This window comes from Echinops telfairi, unplaced genomic scaffold (genome assembly GCF_000313985.2).
Source record: "Echinops telfairi isolate 266 unplaced genomic scaffold, ASM31398v2 ScPeMD7_53;HRSCAF=182, whole genome shotgun sequence".
Classification (NCBI taxonomy): domain Eukaryota; kingdom Metazoa; phylum Chordata; class Mammalia; order Afrosoricida; family Tenrecidae; genus Echinops; species Echinops telfairi.
In genome coordinates, this window is record NW_022103951.1 from 13,844,507 (window position 1) to 13,864,760 (window position 20,254).

Consider the following 20,254-nt stretch of genomic DNA (forward strand, 5'->3'; position numbering starts at 1 on the left):
TGTGTCTATACCATTTTGAAGGGAGCTCTCTGTTATAGGGTTAAGGTGGAGCTAAATCCTGACCTTACTTGTGGCAACCTATTAACTTCCCTAATAAACTCCCTTAATTATGAATATGGTCTGGGACTTCGGCGTGGCCACTGGAAGAAATGATCAAACTCGGCAGAGAAGCAGAGTGCCATGGGGGGCATGATTGACGTCAGAATAAGGTAACAAAGGACGTCATTGAAGGCATATCTGACCTCTGCCTCATGGCAATCGGGAAGCCAGAGGAGGTCAGATAGGGCCACCTCCATAACCGTGTACTGCAGCAGCGGTCTGTAGAAATGGATGTGGTCCATTCATTGAACATGACCATGTAGCTTAAGATGTCCCCTCCCAAGGGACCCCTAATACCCAGCCTCCGGGCTTTCCTTGGGATACTTGTTGGGTCAGGCTCTGTTTGAGAAGTGGTTTAGTGTCGATTTTACTGTTTTGTAGAGGGAGATAGAGACTCAAAAGGCACAAGGCAATTGAAGAATGCTGACCCTCAATTTCAAAGAAGCCCTGGTGGCAGAGTGGTTACATGTTGGCTGCTAACCACAAAATCAGCAGGGTCTTTTTGTTTGGTGTTTTGTTTTTTAATCAGCAGTTTTAAACCACCAGTTGCTCCATGAGAGAAAGACAGGGCTTTCTACTGCCGTACAGAGTGACAGTTTCAGAAACCCACAGGGGCAATTCTACCCTGTTCTATAGGGTTTCCCCTCATTTGCTTGGAACCCAATGAGCATTCATTTAGAAATATTGTTTCTTGAATGACGATAAACACATGGCATTGAACTTGCCAAGGTTAGACATTGAGCAATTTCATGCCAACTTATTATTTTATGATTGCCAATTGGCCCTGGTGACATAAGGTGTTATGTGTTAGGCTGCTAACTGCAAGGACAACAGGTCAAATCCACCAGTTGCTCCTCAGAAGGAAGATGAGTTTTTTTCTGCTCTGGTAGAGATTTATAGCCCCAGAAACCCACGGGGGTACTTCTACTCTGTCCTCTGGAGTCATTTATGAGTGGGAATCACATTGATACTATGGTTGTCTAAATTCGAGGAGTGAGGGATTATTAGTTATGGGAAGGAACCCTAGTTGTACAATTGTTTAGCAATGGGTTGCTAATCGAGAGGTCAGGGATTCGAACCCACCAGAAGCTCCACATGAGAAAAGGTGTGGCGAGATGCTCTCATAAAGCTTAGAAACATGGGAGTAGTTCTACACTAGTCTCTAGGGTCACTATGAGTTAGAATCAACTTAGCAGCACAACGAAACATTAGTTCCTGAGAAATTTCTATGTATGAGGCACTGCTAATAGCATGCCCTGTATTTGTCTGTCATTTCTTTTAAAATTCAGGTAGCATACCCACTGTTGATAAGTGCCAGGGCTAGTCTCTCTCCAGCAGTCATGATCCTGGCAAATGTACAACCCATCTAGACTTAGAAAGGATTGGGAATTTCAACAGGCTGCTGCTGCTGCTGGCGCGGGTGCTGGTGGTGGCATGCCGTTGAGTCCATTCCAACTCGTACCCTGTGTGACAGAGCAGAACGGTCCCATAGGGTTTCCTCGGTGGTGATCTTTCCAGGAGCAGAGTGGCTGGTCTTTCTCTAAAGAGTTGTGGAGTGAGTTCAGGCTGCCAAGCTTTCAGTTAGCAACTGCGTGTTTAACCATTATGGCACCAGGACTCCATAAAAGGTCATGCACATTGACTTATGAATCCGCATCTGCCTGAGCATAGTATAATGGTTATCTTTGAGTGCAGAAATGTCCAAGGGCTACCTAGACCTCCCTGGGATTTGCAGAAGTTGCGTGTCATCTTAGAATACCATTCCAGACAAATTATGATGAGCAGATGGATGCGTTGGTCTTTTACATTTCTTTTCACCTTGAGATTCTAGAATTCCTCAATGCTCTTGAACCCTTCTCCATCTCATATGAAGGAGCCGGTGTCCGATGTTGCTCATAATAGCTACCAATGCTTCTATGCCTCCATTTCCCTAGTTCTCCATTGAGATGGATGTATATGCTTTATAGGGATACTATCCTTGTTAATCGTATAATTGCTATGTACATGCTTCAAGTTTATGAGGAGACCCGATACAAAACTCAATGTTGTCCTGGTCTAAATTATTTATATTTCTATGCAAACATGACAAACACTCTAGAGACACTCTGTGGCACACTTAGCTTTATTGAAATTGAACAAATACTTTTAATAACCCCTTTTACAGCACATGTAAAATTTAAATTTTTCATTATAATTTTACAGGTTGTCTTTTATCTGAGTAAGCAAAAATACTTCTTTTATTTATTTTTCTTACTTAAAACACGTAGCCAGGATTCGAACCACGTAGCTGGTACCAAAAAGGCAACGGGTTATGAAAATCACAGTACAATTTTAAAATTCTTTCAGTTAGTCAAGGGCATTTAAAACGATAGTCACTTGGATTAGCAGTAGAAATCAGGGGTCAACTGGCATAGGACTAGTGGCGACACCTACAATGAGAAGCAGAAATGGGAAATGCAAGCTAATCTGAGCTACATCGTTCAGGACACACCATCTGCATAAATACTGTGGCCGAGAGGAGGCAACGGTGAAGTCACACTTAGACACTTAAAAGTCACACACCTACATAGCCAAGAAGGAAAAGAAAGCAGGCGCTACCCGGGCTCTCAAACAAAGTGGGCACTCGTACTTTTAAGAGAGTATGCTATTGAATCGATTGCACAGTTCACAATTTCAACCTCGAAATTACTGCTAGGAACGAAAAAGAATATTCAAATACACAACTACACACACAGTACTGTAGAAATCGGTTCTTTGTCATTGGTGGTTGCTATTGTTTTCTGGAAAGTAGAAATACGTTATGATCCACGAGAGGATTTCTCGGGTGAAACACGAATGACAGATATCAGAAAGAACTATAGCTCAGGAGGCTTGTGTTAAAAAGGAGGCAGCATTTTCCTGAAAAAAAAAAATTGGTTCTCAACTTACTCACTGTAGGCTAGTCTCTATGGTCAGATGGTAAGAATTTCCGTTTTTTGTGTGTGCATTTTTGTAAGCTAACATTTCAGTACCAGAATAGGTCAAAACCAAACCAAAATCAAAAGACAAATAGACCTCGAGACCTTGACCCTGCATATCATGTCTGAGGGATGCACTGTCTGAAAGAACAACAACGTTAAAGACTGTGGAAGAGGATGATGCTCATGTGATTCTTCAACACCTTACTTTTGTGAAAACTTTTTTCTTCTTCATCATGGCCTAGATAACCTCTCTCTCTCTCCCTCTCCCTCTCCCTCTCTTTCTTCATGTTGGTGCCAGGAAACCCACCCACATGATCCTCCCTTCCCTTCCCTCCCCCAACCTTTTCCGCTGTCAAAGTGATAGAAAGACAATTTCACTGTGTATTTACAAGCACAACACTTAGGCAAGAAGGTCCCCAGGTGTGTAGGGCACACTTATTTCTTGTGGACATCTTCATGCCGAATGATCTTATATGTGATCCAATAAAAGATGTTGAAAATGAGAAAGGCCAATGGGAAGGCAGCTCGAGATATTGTGTCAATCCGTTTTGCCCGGTCCACAAACTTCTTCTTGATGGCGTCGGCATCTTTAGGAGGAGGTGGCAGCGGGTTGGCAGGTGCGGCCTTGACAGTAGCCCCGTCTTTCACTTGGAGGCAGTGACCCATCCCATAACCACTGAAATTAAAGCGACTTTCCCGAGTGGCATCTTCCTCCTGGGGGAATAAAGACAGGAAGCACACTGGGTGTCAGTCAAGTCAAATGGAAGATGCTGAGAACTTTTTAGAGGTAAGAGACTAAATCACAGTTACCTGGTTGCGGGGGGTGGGGTAGGGGGTGAATGGGTAGCAGAGGTTTGGAGAGTGGGGTGTTTTTTTCAAAGTCAACTCTTAGTATTCATGGAACAGATACAGGTCATTAGGTTTTCAGGTAGAGAAATTCGGCGCAAGAGTGGTGATTTTGTGGTCATTTTAATTAATCAACAAACTGAAAGCAGCTATGTATCGGTGATATTTAATACTGACTTTCCGGGAAGCTAGCTTGTTGAGGCATAGCTTTGGATAGAGTCGTTTAAAGTCAGTGCTCCAACGGCCAACACAATACTCAAAGTCTGCGATGATGAGCATATGCTCACTCACTCACCCCTGATGTGTGCCTGACCCAGAATGGAAGATTTCTAGTACTGTGGCCAATTTACAACCTGGCTCCTTACATTAAAAGTGGCCTTAAAAGTGTCAATTACAAAATATGAGTGTCCATGTGTTGGCCTAAGGTTAGCCCCTAAGATGTATACCAATTTTCTCCTCTATTCTCTGAGTTTAATGTCCCTGATACATTATGGTATTAATTATTTAGTGTTTAATATTTCCACCATAGCTAATTTTTCTACTGTAAAATGTGATCCTCGATCCTATGGCTTGTTTTTCATCCCTAATGTCTTTAAACCTGTGTTTTTTCATGCTATCAATAGTATTTGGTGTTGATGACTTCTATATGAATGACACAAAGGCAGATAAACCAGTCATTCCATGGGACCAAGAGAAAATACTTTGGTAGAGACAAATGTATGGGATTCTGCATCTGTGGTAGGGGGAAGAGAGGGGATCAAAACCCCATCAAAATGATGGGGTTGAAAAGCCGAAATTGAAATGACTGCCATTATTAAAATCTATGTCTATGTGGCCATTAATCAAGAAGTCCTGGTGGCAGAGTGGTTACAAGTCGGGTTGCTAAACTTAAGGTCAGCAGTTGGAAACCACCAGCCACTCCATGGGAGAAAGAACTTTCTACTCCGGTAGGGAGTTACAGTCTCAGAAACTCACAGGGGCAGTTCTACCCTGTCCTGCAGGGTTGCTGCAAGTCAGGATCGACTCCAGGGCAGTAAGTTTGTTGGTTTGTTTTCAGTCTAGCCATCAATTAAATCATGTTCTCCTCCAACTAGATTGTTGCCTTCTTTCATGCTTCATAGACGCTTGCTTTGGAGTCCCCAGAGGCACTCTCATCTTCTCTTGCCAGATCAATAATGGTTATATTTGCCCCGAGAGCAGAAAACTTGGTATTCCTTTTATTACATCAGTGTTTATTGTATGTCAGTAGTGCCTTCAGCTAAATATACAAGGTAGACTGAACAACAGACTTCTAAGAGAATGTGAATGAGAGACCAACTGTAACCTAAAAATGGTACAGGAAAAACAAATGATGTCTTGTCCATCGACATGAGGTTTATAATTTCATGAGGAGATCTCCATATAGGTACCTGAAGAAGGTGAGAAGAGCTCTTTCAGTTCATTACAATTTACCATGTCTAAAACGGGAAATGGGAGAGCATGTGATCTAAAGAAACATACAAGGATTAGAGAACACATTGTCAGATTAAACTATAGCACAGGAACATTGGTAGTAGATGCAGGACCCAGAGAGGAGACGAGATAGGCTTGGACCCAGTTCACTTAGCTAGATCAATACCTGGTGGCACTTCCTGCTCTGAGAGGTAAATGCTGCCTGCAAATGAAGTCGAGAGTCCAAGAGTATTCTTGGAGACTTTGGTTTATCAGTAGTATTGCCCACGAAATAATACAGAGCCTTTCATGGGGGCAGCACTAGACCTGGGTAAACATGCCATTATAACCTGGAAATTTCTTGGAAGTACCTAACCTGGAGAGAGAGAGCCAGTGACAAGGATTGATTGCCAATACCCACCCCATGTCACTCTTTAATGTGTAGATTTGATCTCTAGGAATAGTAGGCTAGAAAATAAAGGGCTCATTTGCTTGATGCATTAATGGTTCTGATTAATGAATGCACCTAGTGCTACCAATAAAGGACATTAATTATGCCCTTCAGTGAAGAACTGGTTTCTATCATGAGGATTGGGCCAAAGCTCTTGTAATAAAGTAACTGTGACCCTGCTGCATTTCTACATTACTTTCATTGTGATAAAGCATCCTGGTATCACAGTGGTTAACTGCTCAGCTGCTAATTGAGAGATGTGGCAAGAGAAATATGCTTCCATAAAGATGTATGAAAACTCTCTAGGGTAGTTCTACTCTGGCTTAGAGGGTCACTATGAGTCAGCATTGATTTGACAGCAATGGGTTTTCATTTGGTCCTACAACAAATTAGTTCATGATACTGCCTCACTTCATAACAAAATGTAATGAGGGTTTTTTAATTCAACAATTAAATGGTGAGTATTTAGCCTCTAATATTCACTGTGCTAAGTTCTGCGGAGATGGAGAAACAGTTAATGACGTTCAATATGCTCCCTATCTTTGCAGGACTTTCAGTCTCTGCTGTGATCATAGAATGAAATTGGCAAAGAAAACCCAGCCCGACACTGGGGACTTCCCTGTTATCAGCTACATGAGCCCCAAATGAAGATTTAAATCAGCCTTAGACTCAAATCCAGAATTTATTTCTTTTTTCCTTACAACTGAGGATCCAATCTAAATCTTTAAAATCCAGTGACTAACGCGAAATGTTGGAAGCCAGTGGCTTGAAGGAGCTTTAATGGCCAACTTTAAAATGCTGAGCCCCATCTATATCACTAAGTCAAAAATTACTTCTCAAATGGAAACAGACTCTCAAAATAAATGTCCCCTTAACTGCCTAAATCAACCATCCTGTTTTTCTGTAACATATCTTTAGAATCCTGAAAATTGCTGCTCTCACCTCTATAAACATTCAGAAACTCAAGATTAAGCATATCGCTACTGCCTGAATCAGACAAGATTGTTTCTTTTATATTCCCGAGTCCCTAACGAGGTAGAAAGAGTAGGCACTTATTTTTTAGTACACAAAACAAAAGGAAATCTAAATATTTAGAAGAAATGTTCACATTAATTCGATTTCTATAATCTTTCCCCACATGCTGTGCATGGACAGTTGAAAAGAGTGTCTCCAATTAACTACCACAGCTAAGATAGACTATCATGATGCGAGACATGGCCATGCAAATATTGTGCCTTTAATAAATGTTTGTTGAATGATGAATGAAAAGACATTTTTAAAGGGTTTTCCTTTGCTTGAAATCACTTTCACCATTCATTCAACAGTATTTCAAATTATGCTTCTGAGTATAGTTACAGCTAATTAAATCACTTCTTTACAAGTCTCTACAACAAAAAATAAATGCATCATAGGTAGGAATTATCCATTTAATTTTTATATGCAGTAGATATGAATGCTAGTTTAAGGGTCTTCTTATTTACCATTATGACTCATTCAGTGTCTTTTAAATATAGAACCTTAACTTATCCACATCAAAGGATATGGTTTTGATTCAGAAAATGTAATTACAACCAATTTGAATTTTTTGTGCGATAATGAATGACTAATTGCCTTTATAGCAGGTGCAGAATAAAATATGATGGTAATATGGCAAGATTCTTATATGAATGTAAAATGGAGAGGAGTCTGAGTCATGGACGAACTAAAGCTTAAATAAAGAACAGCTTAGTTGAACATATTCACAGAGAGAGGTCGTTAGATCCTTCTGGAATTTTAAATATGGATTCTTCGTGTTTTCTAATTAACACGCAACCCAGTTATTCAATTACTTCTGCCTCTCTGCCATCTTCAGTAACTTTGAGCAGTGGACCTGAGAATTGCTCTTGTTTTGTTATTGACTGATTGAATTCTCATAGAAATTAATCACTTGGTCAAAGTTTCAATGCAACCCATTTTGATAAAAAAAAATCCTAAAATCCTCTCTGCTTTATGAAGCACTGCAATGGCACTCTTCAATTCATTTGCAAGTCCTTATCTAACTTTGCTTATTTTATACATCAGTGTTACTAATTATAAATCTGTCTCCCCCAATTTCTCATTCTTGTGTTCGGAATAAATCTTTTCTAGATGTGAAACTGGACCCAAAGTTCATCAGAATTGCATTGTAGTGAAGTGTTCGTTAAACACAAACGATCTCAATGTAATTTAAGAACATGGTACTTATAAAATGAACATTTTTAGCTGAATCCACATTTCTGAATTTTCTCTTTTGCCCTATAGAGGAAGAAATCATAGGGCCCTAAAATTGGTCGTTGGGAAAAATTCTGTTCTTCATATTTCTCGCTCAAATTCTTTTGATTAGACTGAGTATCTCTTCTGTTAGAATGGGCAATGCTTAGTTGGGACTGATTTGGAACTGGCCCGGACTCAGTTAACCCAAGGCACATAAGGTTATCTCCAGCGTCCTTAGCACTCAGTATGAGCCCAAACACAGTGGATTTTCACTAAGAAAGTCCCCTGACCACAAGGTGGCTGACTGATGTTTATTCAGATGACTAGGATTAAGTTCATCATATGGTGACACAGTAGGTTAGTGTGGCAGTTACATAATCTCCTGTCAACTTGAGTGAAGGGGTGGAGTCTAACCTGTCAATCAGGTCATAGCCAATGAGGCCTCTGTGTGGGCATGGTCATCTCCTGAGGATTCTGGGAACTCCTGCCTTCCTCCCTGGGGCAGGATACACATTCTCTCTGTGAGACATTCCTGTTGACAAGTCACATGGAGCTACGCTGATGGAGCAAGAGCCGTGAAGCTGGAGGAGCCACGTGGAGACCATGTGCTAAGATGCGGCCACCACCACTGGATCTACAAGATTTTTCCACCTTCTGTCCTGTGATATTCCTGCATTCGGTGTCATGGCATGTCTTGCATGAGTCTGAACAGGAATTTATAGACTGGTCTCAGACATATGGGCTAACATCGGACTTATGGACTTGCTCTGGACTGGGCTGGGATGTTTTCTAAACATACAATTACTCTTTTATATAAAGCTCTTTCTTATACACATATGCAGGTTTATAAATTTATTTCTCTAGTGGACCCGGACTAACACATTTAGGCATTAGGCTGCTAACTGAAAGGTTGGAGATTTGAATCCACTAGGTGCTCCTCAGATGAAAGAAGAGGCTGTCTACTCTCATAAAGAAATACAGTCTTGTAAACCCTATAAAGAGCTCAAAAGATGTATTGCCTTAGGTAAATCTGCTGAACAATACCACTTTGGAGTATTGAAGAGCAAGGATGTTACTTCAAGGACTAAGGTGTGACTCATCCAAGCTATGGCATTCTCCATTGCATCATCTACAGGTGAAAGTGGGACATTGGATAAGGAAGACCATACAATAGATGCATTTGAATTGGGGTGCTGGAGAACAATATTGAAATTACCATGGACTGAAAAAAAGGACAACCCGATCTGTATTGGAAGAACTAAGGCCTAGTATGTTCCTGAGAGGCAAGCATGGCAAGACTTCTTCCTACATACTTTGAACATACTGTCAGGAGAGACCAGTCTGTGGAGGACATCATGTTTGGTGCAGTGGAGGGGCAGGGAAACAGAGGAAGGCCCTTGATGAGACGGACTGACACACAGGTTGCATCAAAGGCCTCTCAGGTATAGGAACAATTGTGAGGATGGTGCAGAGTTGTGCAGTGTTTTGTTCTGTTGTGCATAGGGTCACTATGGGTCAGAACCGACTCCAGGGCACCTAACTACAATAACAGCAGCATGTGTGACAGTCAATGTCCCAGATGCCCTGCTTCGTACCTAGTTCTCTCATGGATTTTCATGACCTCTGACTTTATTCAGCTGCTTCCCTTCATACAACATATCTTTCATCTCTCTTCATGAGGTAATCTCTTGCATGTTCTTCAAGATCACATTTAGGATGGCCTTGACCCTTGAGCCTAGGCCACAGTTCTCTGCTCTTATTCTGCCTGATACACACCTCCATAAGATAACCTATTTCATTGTATTAAAATCAGCTGTTTACCTGTTTGCCTCCTGAGATAGTTCAGGTTTATTGTGCAACCTGGCCGATAAACACTTGTGGGATTAATTGAAGGGAGGAGAGATAAATAGCTTGGTGAGCCTCGCCTTTCTGATTCTCGGGTCTCTTGCTGTCTGATGGTCAGACCAGGGTCCAGCAGTCTTAGCCAGTTCCCTGCTTGAGCTGGCAAGGCCCACTTCCTGTGAGACATTTCTGATGAGAAGCCTCATGGACCTACCCTGATGCAGTCCTGGGTGCTGGATCAACCATGTGGAGACCCCTGCCAGCGCTGAGATGTTTACATGCTCACTGATTCGGCTTTCCTCCTGCAGTCGGTGTCATTGTGTGTTTTTTGTGAGACTGAGGAGGACTTTGTAGATCGGTGTCAGACATATGGGCTAATGTCGGACTTATGGGTTTGGACAGCACTGGGTGGGGATGCTTTCTTAATGTACACTTACCCTTTATATAAAACTCTCTCTTATATACATATGAGTTTCTGTGGATTTGTTTCTCTAGTCTACCCAGACTAACACACCTCCTTTATGTAACATTCAAATACAGGGACCTAGTCTTACTTATTTTAATATCTCTAGTACCTAAAAGTTATACTTGGATGAATCTTTCTACACTGAAAACATATAAGTAATACTTCTTAATTCAATGTTTGAAAAATCTTCTGTAACACGAAAAACTGCCTCCTTTGTATATATAATGAGATTCATTTTTGCACACTGGATTTATATAAAATTAAGGCAACGCTAACCTCAACAATATAACTCAAGAAACTGAGGTATTTATAATCTATATTTAAAACACTGTCCAGTTTTGGGCCCCGTATTAAACTAGTAAGCGGCTCAGATAAGAAAAAGTTAGATCCACCTTAATACCAATCCTAGAAGAAAACACATACTTTTCACAAAGGAGATCAATGAAATAGACAGACACTACAGGAGACAATTAAAAAAAGTATGCATCTATTCACAAATTAAAATAATAGGGCGAGGTAAATGAAAAGCCTGGATATAGTAGATATATGCAAATATTTCAACAAATAAATTAGACCTTGTCAGCTATTACCCACTGTTAAAGAAAAAGAAATGTTTGAATAACATTAGGAATATTTGAACTCATACACAGATTAAGTTTGTGGAGGAAAGTAAAAAAAAAAAATCCTGTGAATCTACTATTATCACCAAACAACAGTTTAAGCTTTTAAATTCTAATTTAATGAAACACTCTATTAATCTCTTAAATTAATATCTGTATGTGGTACCATGTATCATTTGGAAATCATCACACACAATCTCCTTCATTGCCTCAAGTGTATGCTATTTTTATAAGGTTCTGTATCACACAAGGTCCCTGGGTGGTACAAAGGTTTTGCACTCCACTACTAGCTTAAAAGTTGGCCATTCAACCCCACCCCAGTGGCACCATGAAGGAAGTCCTGGTGATTTGCTTCTGTAAAGATTACTGCAAAGAAAGCCTTAGGGAGCCGTTTTACTCTTGAAAATATGGGGTTGTCATGAGTTAAAATCAATTCAACGGCAATTGGGTAAGGATCAGAATTAGCAGGGACTCTTAATTCATGACCAAGGTCACTCCAAATAACTGGGGAAAACATGTGGGCAAAAGGAGACAAACAAGCAAACCAAAAGAACGCAGCCGTGGTCAGAGCAGGGATTCCCCAAGCTGATGTTTCCACAAACTGCCAAATGTATAGTGGCGGGAGGCCATAAGGAAGTGAGTTGGGCTAAGACTGACTCATCGTTCCTGACCCCAACTCTTTTTTTCCTATTTCTCCCGAGGGTCGGGGTGGGGTAGGGGGTGGGGGTCTTCCTTTTGCTAATGGCTTCTCTACCCTGGCACTATTAATGTTTGGCAGGCATGTTTTTTGTTGTTGTTGTTGTTGTTGTTGTTGTTGTGGAGGACTGTCCTGTGCATTGTAGAAAGTTGAACAAAGTCCCTGATTTCTGTCTATAAGATGCCAGTAACACACCCTTTCCTCAGTGATAACAATCAAAACAGTCTCCAGACATGACCAATTGTCTCCTGGATATCAAAAATCCCCTCTGTTTTCATATGACTGCTTTGACTCAAGCAAATACATAGATAACCTTTTGTAGCCTTCCTTGCAGCTACATGGGACTATGTAACACATCTACCATCAGGAAACCCAACCAGATCAATATGCAAACCCCACTCCAGTCATTTCTTACCAACTCCAACAGTACATTCTAGTCTGAACCATCAAATGGTAGCCCATTAGGATACTTGGCTCCAGAATTATTGCCATCAGCTTCTAACTGTTCTTCCCTTTTCTATATGCATGCCCCATCTCTCAGAAAGGGTGTTTATTCTCAACATAGAAACTAGAGTGATCCTGTTAAAATGTAAGCCCCTTCCATGTCCTCTTTTGTCTCAGGACTCTCCAGTGGCACTCCAAGCAAAAGACAAATCTTTGCAAAGTCCTCTTTACCTCTTGGACCTCTGCTCGGACCTCTGCTCTCTCTCGAGCTCAGGGGCCAGTAAATATTATCTGCAAAGGGCAAGATACTGAATATTTTAGGACTCCCGGGCCCTGTGACCTCTGGAGCATATTTGAATGCATATTTTTGGAATAATTTTCTGAAGTAAGATAGACATCTCATTCTACCTTGGACCAAACTTCATCTACAGAGAACTATATTTTTAATGGCTAGAAAGTAAGTGTTGCAAAAATAATCCATTGATTCTCTGCTCAAACACCATAAAGCAGAAATGTTTCTACTTATTGTCAGCTGTAGTCATGGAGAGTCATTTAGAAATCGATAACGTGATTGTGCTGTTTCCATTCCTCAAGAGGGAAGCCCTGTCTTGCATGTGGAAATTATTTCCAAGTAGTTTCTGTCAATTCTAGCCTAGCTAAATTGCAAAGAAGACACAGTATACTCTAAGAAGCATGAAGGCGTACACTATCCATCTGGAATATGAACTGTTAAATAATTAATATTTTTGGCATCTGTGCCAACAAAGTGAATGTTGAGACAGTGCCTACACTTTCCAGAGAAAACTGGAATGGAGAAATAAGGGTTTACAGGTGATCAGAAGATAAGCCAACTGGCAAACTAAAGGCAATAGCAGCACACGAGCAAAGCATACCAAGCATTTATTTCCTTGCTTTCTAACTTAGATGATCTTGATTACCAAATTCTCCAGGACTTTATCACACTTCAATTGATATAGGCAAACCAGAAAAAAATTTCATCAATGAAAGGAATCAATTCATTCTGAAATACTTGAGCACCTGCTAGATGCACGTAGTCAAACAACTCTTCAGGTCATTGTGCACTTTCAAAGGCCACTATACATCTGTTCAACCCAGATTTGGAAGAAGACTTGGAGCAAGGGATATCATTGCTGTTGTCAGATAGATCTTGGCTGAAAGCATCTGATGAATACCAGAAAGATGTTTACCCATGCTTTTGACTATGCAATGGTATTCAAATTTAGATACCAGTGCAAAGAATGGAAACACCAGAACACTTAATCGTACTTAAAGGTTCCACTTAAATGTGGAACCTGAACAAGAGGCACTTGTTTGAACAGGGTTATATTCTTTCACCATACATATTCCATCTGCATACGGAGAAGCTGACTATATGAAGAATGCTGTATCTGAACTGAAGGAAGACTAATTAACATCTCGTGATATACCGATAATACAACTTCGCTTGCTGAAAGCCAGGAAAACTTGAAGATCAAAGAAGACTGATGAAGATGAAAGATTATAGCCTTCCGTGTGAATGACATCTCAACATAAAGAAAAGCAAAATCTTCACAGCTGGACCAAGAAGCAACATCATGATAAGTGGAGAAAAGATTAAAGTTGTCAACTATTTCATTGGATGGTACTTGGATCCATGATCAATGCTCAGGAAAGAAACAGTCCAAAAAACGGACAGTGTAAGATATGACAAAATAATAATAATTTATAAATGATCAAGGGGGGAGGGGGGAGCATGGAGGGAGGGGGGAAAATGAGGAGCTGATATCAAGGGCTCAAGTAGAAAGCAAATGTTTTGAGAATGATGATGGCAACAAATGTCCAAATGTGCTTGACTCAATGGATGGATGTATGCATTGTGATAAAGAGTTGTACGAGCCGCCAATAAAATGATTTAAAAAATCAAACAATGTACTGTACTGCCAAATCTGCTGTAAATGAGTTAAAGAACAAAGAAGTCACTTTGAGAACTCAGGACCCAAGTCATCGCATTTTTCAGTCGCTTCGTATGCATGGAGAAGTTGGACACGAGTAGGTAAAACTGAAGAAGGACTGATGACTTCGAATTATGGTCTTGGTGAAGAATATGGACCGTGAGAAGAATGAACAAATCCGGCTCGGAGAAAGTAGAACCAGAATCCTCCTCGGAGGAAGCCAGGATCGGGTGAGACTGTCTCAGGCACTTCGGAAATGTTGGATTGGGTCTTGTGGCAATCTAGACCTGTCTCCGTTCCCCCTTTACGGTTCCACTTTTGACAATGAAATATTATGGCTTCTCAGATTTTCCTGTGAACACTTGTTTTTCTATCCAGAGCTTCAGGTTAAAGCCTGTCTTTATCCGAGCTTCACCAACTCAGTTTATTCCCAAGTCCTCGTCCTGGAAGTCCCTGGGTTATTAATGTAACAGCTCCTACTGGCTCTTTAATGTTACGTCAATTTGACCACAGTTTGTAATCATTGAAACAATGGCAACGGAGTCTTCATGCCAGACACCTTCACTGGCTGCAGGTGCAGCGTTTCTTGCACTAAGGCTAATAATCATATGCACCTGTTCTGATTTGGCTACAAATTCCACTTAAAGACCCATTTAGGTCTCATTTATATAACTCAACGACTGCCTGTATATCCTGTTTCTATATTAACTTTTAGTGTCTCTGTTTGCCTGACTAAACTGCTGTCAGTATACAGGTAATCCAGACTTTTCACGGAAAAGCACCATCTTAATGCAAATGGATTGTTTTTCAAAAAATATAGAGAGAGCAGTTTTCAACCTGCAAGTCACGACCCCTTTGGGGGTTGAATGACCCTTTCACAGGGGTTGCCTGATTCATCACAGTAGCAAATTTACAGTGATGAAGTGGCAATGAAAATAATTTTATGGTTGGGGAGTCATCACCACATGAGGAACTGCATGAGAGGGCCGCGGCATCAGGAAGGTTGAGAACCACTGCTCTAGAACATCAGAACGTGCCAAACACTGACAAGAAACAAGGATAAAAAAGAGAGTTTAACCCATGAAGATCGAATGAGCCAGTGGGGGGTTGGGGAGAGGGGGTCTAGAATATGCATAGTGCCTCCCAGAGTACATTTGGAGATTTCTAGAGATATGTCTGGCTGTTACAACGAGGGAGAGGGTTAACCCAAAGGTAGGGAGTTCAAACCAACCAGCCACTCTACAGGAGAAACATGTGGCAGTCTGCCTCCATAAGGAGTCTAGCTTTGAAAACCCTAGGAGGCAGTTCTATAGGCTCACTAGGAGTTGGAATACACTTGAAAGCAGTGGGATTGATTTTTCTGGCTCTGAGCTCAACCTACAAGGTGCCAGTAACTCCTCTCTACCAATGCAATGCCGGTGAAATCATCTGGCCTAGATGTTGGGAATGCTGAGACTGAGAAATCCTCATAGCGGCAGATGGCTACAATCCAGCACGGTACCTCCATGGGAAAGGAGTACACAGGCCACAGGATATTATGGAAGAGAGAATCCACAAAACGTTTGTGGAAAATCTCATTCTCTTTGAATTCCACTTTCCTATGAATTCTTTGAAGTGCTCTCCTATTCTGCTAGGGGAGGTGAACTTTGATGGCTTTGTTTTAGTGATAATAAATAGTACGGAATACACTGCCTCTGAAAGATGTCAGACATTGTGGATCTGGTACAGAGAAGTGACCCATATAAAGGCAGCTCTGTTTCCTTAATGAGACTGCTTTTTAGTGCAATTACCGAGGAGTTCAAATGCACTTGCCTGTGCCATTTGGCCAGGAGTGAGCACCTTTCAATCTTCTGTCTTAATCAGGGAGGATTTGGTGCAAAGAATAGAAAGCTACTCACAGTACCCTCACTAACTGGGGAATCTCTGTAAGGAATTACTATAAGAAAATTACTGTAACATAGCCACTCGAGTCTCCAAGGAGGGGAAAGAAATGCCCTGGAGAGGTGAGAAGTCTAGGGTCAGGACCAGACCTCCTGGGTTCAAATCTTTGTGCTGCCATCAAACAGCATGAAGGCTAGGCAAGTCATGCAATCTCTCTGTGTCTCAACCTCCTCTGCCATCAAATGGAAGCAATGGCAACTTCCTTATTGGAAGTTTGAGATTATGGCATTAAATGAGTTAATGAAGTCTGAGAAGAGTATATCCTGACCTATGTAGTCTGTGCTCAATAAATATTAGCAATGATGACATTGGGGGCAGTGTAATCAGGACTTCCTTACACCAGGACTTCCTGCCAGGAGCAAGCTGGGAATGTGATTTGATGCTTTGGATTTCTCTGTGCTTTCATCCCGGTTCTCTCCCTTCAGCTCCTTTGACTTACACATGTTACGACTGGGCCATCCCAGCCCTAACTCTGGGACCATTTCAACTCAAGCCTTCACTATCATCAGACTCAGGGGTTCTCAACCTTCCTAATGCCGCGACCCTTTCATACAGTTCCTCGTGTAGTGGTGACCCCCAACCATCACATTATTTTCGTTGCTACTTCATCACTGTCATTTTGCTACTGTTAGGAATTGGGCGACCCCTGTGAACCGGTTGTTCGACTCCCAAAGGGGTCACGACCCATAGGTTGAGAACTGCTGATTAAAGTCTCTGAGCATCTTCCCTGAAATTCTTGAGAGGTTCTCATTGTCATCCTAGCTTTTGGACTAGTGCTCCTGGGGCTGTGACTGGGAAAAGGGGGAGGGACAGGAGCTACAAACAGGCTTGCTGGAGGGAAGGATGAAGGGTCAGAGAACCCTTCCCAGGTGGTGGAAGTCCCTCAAAACACACCCCCTTAGGCACCACAGAAGAAACTAGAGTGGCTGGCTTTTAGAAGAGACAGGCTCATAAGACAGATGTTTTCAAATAAGGAAAGGGCTTTTCTGAAGACAGGCCTGTTTTGGTTGGCATTGTGCATTAGAATAGATTCCGTGGCAGTGAATGTGGAGTTTTTTATATTTTTGAGTTTGGGTGGGGAGCCAGAATTCACCCCAGCATGAGTAAGAACTTTGAAGAACTCTATGACTGAACGTGGAACATACCATTCGGGGAAAGAATGGGTTCCCTGTTGCTGGAAATAGTCAAGTGTTTAATTACTTTGTTGGAGATGTGGAGGCATTGATGCAGCATGTAGGCTAGGGCATTCGATAATGAACACTGTGTCTTCCAGTGGTGGAAAGTTCTGACTCTGTATGAAAAAATGACAAGCTAAGGGACCTAATAGGGCAAAGCACACTGAGAGTGCTGGTCCAAATACAGGAAACACACACTTGGCAAGCTAAGCCTGTGGTGATCCTCCTTGGCCATCTACAAGCTTCTGGTCACGCCTATCTCCTTTTGTGAAACCTCACACAACAATTTAGTTCAGGTGTGATTTTTCCATGCAATTATCTTTGACTTGCACAATATTTCGTGTCATTTTTGAGGTGTCCTATTAAGCCTCCATTTTCTTAGAGTGGTTATAATTTTGAGGATGATTCTAAAATGTATATTAACACCCCCCAATAGTATTGCTGAACTTCACATTATGTAAAGAAGGAGGTATTGAATCGATGCTGTTTTGGGAAGTCAATACATCATGCTCATGGAGACTTCCTTTATAATTCTGTCAAACTTTGGGCAGACCCCCAGGCTCTGAGTTGTAATATTAGTCTTTTAAATAGCTGTCTCTTCCTTTGCTTTCTTCCTTCCACTGCTCAGTTTCTGCCGAAGGAGCTCAGAGGAAGAGGAGGCAATGTTGCTCAGAAAGTGGAGTTGAGCTGTTTATTTCTATAGGGGGTTCAATAAACCCAGGAACTGAGAACTCAATTCATGGGATCAGATGTCTCTGCGAGCTTGCCCTTGATACCTTCCCACTCACGTTGAATAGCCAGGTTCAGGTCATGATGAATCCACCCAGGTGTGACTTGGAGAAACGGTGGGAGGCTTCAAGCTGAGGAGTATTGAGGCCTATCCTGAAGAAAGAGATACTGTGGGCCATCATGTTATTTCTTTGTCCAGCTATGGGCCAGACACATTGCTCCAGGTAAGAAGCAATAAACTCCCTTTCTCTGGCCAACCTTATTTCCCACAGAATTGGAATGATCCTGGTAAACTAGCTCTTCTCTGATGAATATGGAGTGCAGGTTCTGTTTTAAAAGTAGCAGTTACTGAAGCAGATGAACACTATAAACCATCAGGAGGCACATTCTGATTGCTTCTCCCAAGGACATTCAAAGCAGGCAAGTGAACTGGAGGCACCATCTATGCACCAGTATTCTGGCCTATTATTGAGTTCTGCAGATCATCTGTGCCCTTGCTGCCTCTTACTTCCTGCCAACTATTGCTTTGTTCCCTAGCACCTGAGATATAGCTTCTTGTAAGCAAGGCTTGCAAAAAAGAATGATGGCAAGGGAAATGGAAAATAATGAACAAATGAGCGTATGTACATGTTTACCCTTCTCGCTCCGTCATTACTATGGTTCCCCGTGTTAAAGTATCAGGCGGAAGCTTGTCTATAGGCACAGAGGGAAGATTGATTGCTGCAAACAATGTGATTGGCCACAATGTGAAAAGAATGACAGGCATCATTGGGTGAGCTCATTGTAGACAGACTGAGTTTCTAGTTAAGCAAGCACAGTGGTGGGCGCATAAAGGGATTCTGTCTTGCTTTCTCAGAAATACCAATGCCAGCATTTTAATTAGAGGCAAAGAGGAATCCTTGTGTGGATTTTAAGAAGAGATATTTGTATAAATAGCTTTCCCTCCTTGGTAAGCTTTCTCCACCCCACCCCTCCAGTTGTGCATCTCATTCCACGTGATGCCCAGCTGAGGATGACATGGCTTGTAGCACAGGTCATTGAGAGATGAGCTCACAGGGTCATGGGCATTATGATTTTCATGTGAGGTGGCAGATGAGAGTTGGTCAGACAAGATCCAGGGTCATAGTGAGTCTTAGTGAGCCCCAATAATTATATAAGGCAAGCCTCCTTTTACACCAGCGGTTCTCAACCTGTGGGTCACGACCCCTTTGGGGGTCGAACGACCCTTTCACAGGGGTCACCCGATTCATAACAGAAGTAAAATGACAGTTATGATGTAGCAATGAAAAGAATGTTATGGTTAGGGGGCGGGGGGTCACCACAACATGAGGAACTGTATGAAAGAGTTGCAGCATTAGGAAGGTTGAGAACCACTGCCTTACCCCTAAACCTCAATTGGTGTAGCAATCAAGGCAACCGTCCCCTATAGCTTGGTGTAGCAACCAATTAAGGACCCCTGCCATTGGACCTCTGTGCCTTTTGATGTACCCGAGAAGGTGGAAGCCAGAGCAGCTCCGGTGAACTCCACCTTGAAAGCCCTTTCATTTGTCACTCCGATCCCAAGGAGGAGAGCTATGTTTCATTACCAAGCAGCACACAGACACACACACGAACTAAAACGTTTCACCACATATGAGGGGCACCCCTCGGGAACCCCTGAGGGGAAGTGGTGGTGGTAGTAGGTGCCATTTAGCTCCTTCTAACGCCTAGCCAAGCCACGTGACAGAGTGGAGCTGTCCCACAGGGCGTCGTGGGTTGAAATCTTGACAGAGACACGTCAAGAGGTCTCTCTCCTGTGGGTTCAACCTTCCCATTAGCAGCCACATTGGAACCGTTTATACCTCCAGGCTCCTTCCAGGCTGGTGAAACACTCTTACGGGCACCCAGTCGATCCGGACTCACGGTAACCCTGCTGATGTCAGAGGCTTGCTGGTCCAAATACAGGAAACACACACTTGGCAAGCTAAGCCTGTGGTGATCCTCCTTGGCCATCTACAAGCTTCTGGTCACGCCTATCCGTGAGAAGAATGAACAAATCCGGCTCGGAGAAAGTAGAACCAGAATCCTCCTCGGAGGAAGCCAGGATCGGGTGAGACTGTCTCAGGCACTTCGGAAATGTTGGATTGGGTCTTGTGGCAATCTAGACCTGTCTCCGTTCCCCCTTTACGGTTCCACTTTTGACAATGAAATATTATGGCTTCTCAGATTTTCCTGTGAACACTTGTTTTTCTATCCAGAGCTTCAGGTTAAAGCCTGTCTTTATCCGAGCTTCACCAACTCAGTTTATTCCCAAGTCCTCGTCCTGGAAGTCCCTGGGTTATTAATGTAACAGCTCCTACTGGCTCTTTAATGTTACGTCAATTTGACCA

The 20,254-nt window shown here is 42.1% G+C and overlaps 1 protein-coding gene across 5 annotated transcripts in view; it reads right to left on the reverse strand.

Annotated features, from left to right (window-relative positions):
- Positions 1 to 3,399: 3,399 nt before the first annotated feature.
- Positions 3,400 to 20,254, reverse strand: part of GLRA2 (glycine receptor alpha 2) — a 231,894-nt gene continuing 215,039 nt past the window's right edge. For all 5 annotated transcript variants that reach the window (XM_004709956.2, XM_004709954.2, XM_045290726.1 and 2 more), the window contains one exon: positions 3,400 to 3,773. In XM_004709956.2, coding sequence (XP_004710013.1) covers positions 3,495 to 3,773 — 279 coding nt within the window. In that variant the 3' untranslated portion in view covers positions 3,400 to 3,494. The remainder of the gene's footprint in view (positions 3,774 to 20,254) is intronic.